General features: G+C 45.3%; 1 protein-coding gene across 1 annotated transcript; it reads right to left on the reverse strand.

Moving 5' to 3' along the window:
* Positions 1 to 736: 736 nt before the first annotated feature.
* On the reverse strand, positions 737 to 3,768 carry LOC147434687 (pentatricopeptide repeat-containing protein At4g13650-like). The gene has a single exon (XM_086491141.1). The coding sequence runs from the start codon at positions 3,340 to 3,342 to the stop codon at positions 1,486 to 1,488; it is 1,857 nt and encodes a 618-aa protein (XP_086347267.1). The 5' UTR covers positions 3,343 to 3,768; the 3' UTR covers positions 737 to 1,485.
* Between the last annotated feature and the right edge of the window lie 449 nt (positions 3,769 to 4,217).

Here is a 4,217-nt window from a genome sequence, read left to right on the forward strand (position 1 = left end):
TTAATATCAATAGCAAAAACAGAGGCCAAAATGAGCCCAAATGAAAAGTATGAGGACCCCAAGATCAACATTCAATCTCAAAAGTTGTGTTGCCTACAAACGTTCATGAAAAATCACCTCAATTAGAGAATGTGAACCAAAACGATGCTAGCAACAACCCAAGACGTTGAAGCCTACTCTGATACCAATTGTTGGCTAGTTAATCAAGGGATAATTAGGAAATCTTTCATAAAGTGTAGAGAGGATACCAATTCATAAAAGGGGAGGAGTATCCACTAATTTAGGGATTCTTCGCCAACCAAAAGAGGGAATCAACAAGTTGATAGTGGGCTGGTATCCATGACCTATGTAGGTGGGAAAGGTGTGTGAGAAAGGTAAAAGACCCCATACAACAAAGGGTGGATGCTTCATGGGCTTTTAGTGTGCTAGTGCATGTTAGACAAACTCTGCCAAATATTTTTTTCTTGCAAGTGTTCTCCAGTATACAGTGTCTGCAATCTAAAGTTGTGTTTCATAACTATTAAATTATCTAACAGTGATGTTTGAATTGAACAAAGGGAATTCTCTTAACACTCACAGGGCCATTTTTTCACTTTTAGTGTGCTAATGTATCTTTAGACAAACTCTACCAATCTGTTTTCTTTTTAGGTGTTCTCTAGTATGCAATGTTTGCGATCTAAAGTGGTGGTTCATAACTATTCAATTATCTAAGCCTGATGTTTGAATTGCTAGTTGATTTTTAGTGGTATCAGAGTGGTTAGTTGATTGCTCTTCTATGGGATAACAATCCCATCCAATTTCCAAACAACAGATTGAACACGTATAAATCCTCACCATGATCAAGAACTACTTACCAATTGCAAGCCACCAATGTGGAGCTGAAGGGTCCAACTTGGGACACTACCATGGGAGCCACAAACACCATGAGCCTACATTCACAAACACTTCTGTTGTAGAAAAGCAAATTCATCCACTACTTCCATCACACGGAGATCGAATCAAATCCTCAAGAGGAGCCTCAGTAACTTGACGGTTTGCAGGGATATCAGCTAAAGGACGCTATTCGGTGGAGATAATTTTGAAATGTCAGTCAACATGAGCATCAAGTACTATCTAGTGTACATCAGCTAAAGGAGGCAATTCGGTGGAGATCATTTTAAATGTCAGTCAACATAAGCCTGACAGAGAATACATGGTTAAGAAAGAGTATTCCCCCTACATACCAAAGATCACAAATACATTGGTATGATGTCTGATCTCTATGCCACGTTAATCACCAGTGGGGCCTGAAAGAGAAAGACAGTTAATAAAGTAGTCCTCCTAGACTACAGATACAAACACCTCCCTCGTAGTAACATGGGATGCTGGGGGTCGAGAGCCAAGACTGCACTCTCAAGTCAAGAAATGGGATGGGACAAATAGACATCTCAATTGAGCTGCTCCTAAGATTAGGGACATGCAGTCTTCAACATGCATCTATAATCTTCACCAGCTTGCGTATTCAAAGGTAAACCTAGCTAGGCTCATGTTGCCGCGTTTCCGACATGCACTCCATAGCGAGAACCATGAAGGGAGACTACAAGAAACCTGCACCTGTTTCATGAGTGCAATTGCTTTGTCAAATTTCCCTGCGCGGCCAAAAAGCTCCACCATGCAAGTCAGATGCTCTACAGTTGGGACGATGCCATAGTTTGCACTTAAAGTTTCATAATACATCTGGCCTTTCTCAGCAGCCTCTATGCTACCACAAGCCTTTAGAACGCAAGCAAGGGTCACTACATCTGGACGGATGCCCTCACGTTCCATTTGTTCAAAACGCCCCAGAGCTTCCTCACAGTGCCCGTGCTCGCAAAACCCTGCAATAAGAGAAGTCCAAGCAACGAGATTCCTGGTTCCAAGCTCATCAAATACCTCTTGAGCCTTCACAAGTGAGCCACTCTTGGCATACATATCCACTAGTGCATTTCGAAGAGGGCTATCGCTACCCAACAAGCCCTTTCTGACAACCTCAACATGTATTTCTATCCCCTTCTCGAGAGCTCCGATGCTACTACAGGCCTTTACAACACATATGAAGGTGACAATGTCAGGAAAGAGGCCCTCGTGTTGCATGCCACCATAACACTCTAAAGCTTCTTCACCTTGATCATGTTGACAGTACCCCGCAACTAAAATATTCCAGGAGATGACATCCCGATTCAAAAGCTCATCAAACACTTGTCGTGCCTTTGTAAGTTCACCGCATTTGGCGTACATATCAATCAATGCATTTTCAAGGCCATTGCCGTTATTCAGCAGCCCTTGTCTGTCAATCTCAGAATGAACTTCTCTGCCTTTTTCACCTGCACCAATGCTGCCACAAGCCTGCAGAACTATAGAAAACGTCACTGTAGTGGGAAAGAAGCCCTCATTTTTCATGCGCTCAAAACAGAACAGTGCCTTCTCACCGTACCCTGATTGAGTATAACCGGTAATGAGCACATTCCAAGAAACTACGTCCCAAACGATGAGCTCATTGAAGACTTGTCGGGCCTTTTCAAGAGCACGACATCGGCAATACATATCTAATACAGCATTTCCAAGCACACTGTCAGTTTCCAGAAATCCTGTTCTGACAATGTCAGCATGTATTTCTGTGCCTTTGTCAACTGCTCCCATGCCAGCACATGCTTTCAAGATGCAAGCAAACGTCACTGCATTGGGAGAAAGGCCTTCACCTTTCATCCTCCGCAAGCAATCCAGCGCTTGATTCCCCTGCTCATGCTCACAGTATCCAGTAATTAATGTTGTCCACGTGATCACGTTGTGGCTTGGAAGATCCTCGAACACTTGTTGTGCTTGTGTAAGTGCACCGCACTTTACATACATGTTCAACAAGGCACCCCCAAGCATAAAAGATTCTGTCAGTAAACCCTTTGTGACAATATCAGCATGTACGTCTTGGCCTCTTTCAAGCTCTCCTGTGTTGCCACATGCCTTCAAAAGGCAGCTTAAGGTTACTGCATTAGGAGGTGGACCATCAAGCTGCATTTTGTCAAAGCACCTAAAAGCCTGTTTATTGAAGCCATGTTTGGTATATCCTGAAATTAGTGTTGTCCAAGAAACAACATCCAGCACGAGCAGCTCATCAAAAACGCGTTGTGCCATGGCTAGCCTTCCTAATTTTGCGTACAAGTTGATTAAGCTGTTACCCAGGGCTACATGTCTTGCAAGCAAACCCCATTTAAGGATGATGCAATGTAACCTTCTGCCTCTGCGTAAATCTGCTTGTTGAGCACATGACTTTAAGGAGAGCAGTATGATTTCTGGCGGTGCCGCTTTCTTTTCCGTCTCCACATCCATCTTATGTGTCTGTTTTTTCTGTTATACGTGTCTGGTGAACATAATGCCGTCTGCAAGCTGTATCTTGGGCCTACCCAAGAAGCCATGCCTACAGCGGCGCAGTGTCAAAGTCTCGTTACAGAACCCTCTGGTCGAAATCGCATGTTTGGCCCCCCAGCTGCCCCTCCCAGCCAGCCACTCAGCCCGCCATCGCATTCACACAGCCTTGTCTGCGACAACTTTCACGGCCCTCCTCGGCTACTTGGACCTGCCCAATCCCTACACGGGCCTCGTTTGTCAGAAGGCGGGGCGAACGAAGACGGAGCCGGATACGCACGACAGCTGGCATTGGGTGTGCCCGGAACTCGAGTAACGTCCGTGACACGTGTGTTGGCATAAAGCAATTAGTGGAAAAACCTTCTTCAGTTTCACCACAGCTACGTGCTGAATTCCCCCCTCGGACAAGAGGGTGCGGATTGCGAGGCATCGAAGCTTTGTCCCCACCATTGTGCAGCCAATGGGATTAATGATGCAGGCTTCGGCGCCTCCGTGTTGCTTAAAAGCTGTAGTTTTCGCTTTTGTGACGGGCTGTCTTGTGTGAATTGCAGTCTACTAGAAAAGGCAGTGTGCATGTGCGCGTTTTGCGGCAATCTGAACGCACCCCTAGTTTACTTTTTAGGGCGCATCTGCACCCGCTGTTCTCGTAAGCAATTTTGATGTGTTGTGTTTGCGTGTGAACTCTTCAACGTTCTAAGAGGCGGGGGTAGAAGATGGGGTTTGCCCACTCTGTCGAAATCGAAACAGTCGGCTCTTGCATTTGCTGACGTCCGTAGGCAAGGGCAAAACTATGCCCGTGTGAAACTGCTCTTAGGTCCAAGTCTACTTTAGTCTGCATC

Source organism: Adiantum capillus-veneris, chromosome 19, assembly GCF_014529385.1.
Source record: "Adiantum capillus-veneris isolate H3 chromosome 19, ASM1452938v2, whole genome shotgun sequence".
Classification (NCBI taxonomy): Eukaryota; Viridiplantae; Streptophyta; class Polypodiopsida; order Polypodiales; family Pteridaceae; genus Adiantum; species Adiantum capillus-veneris.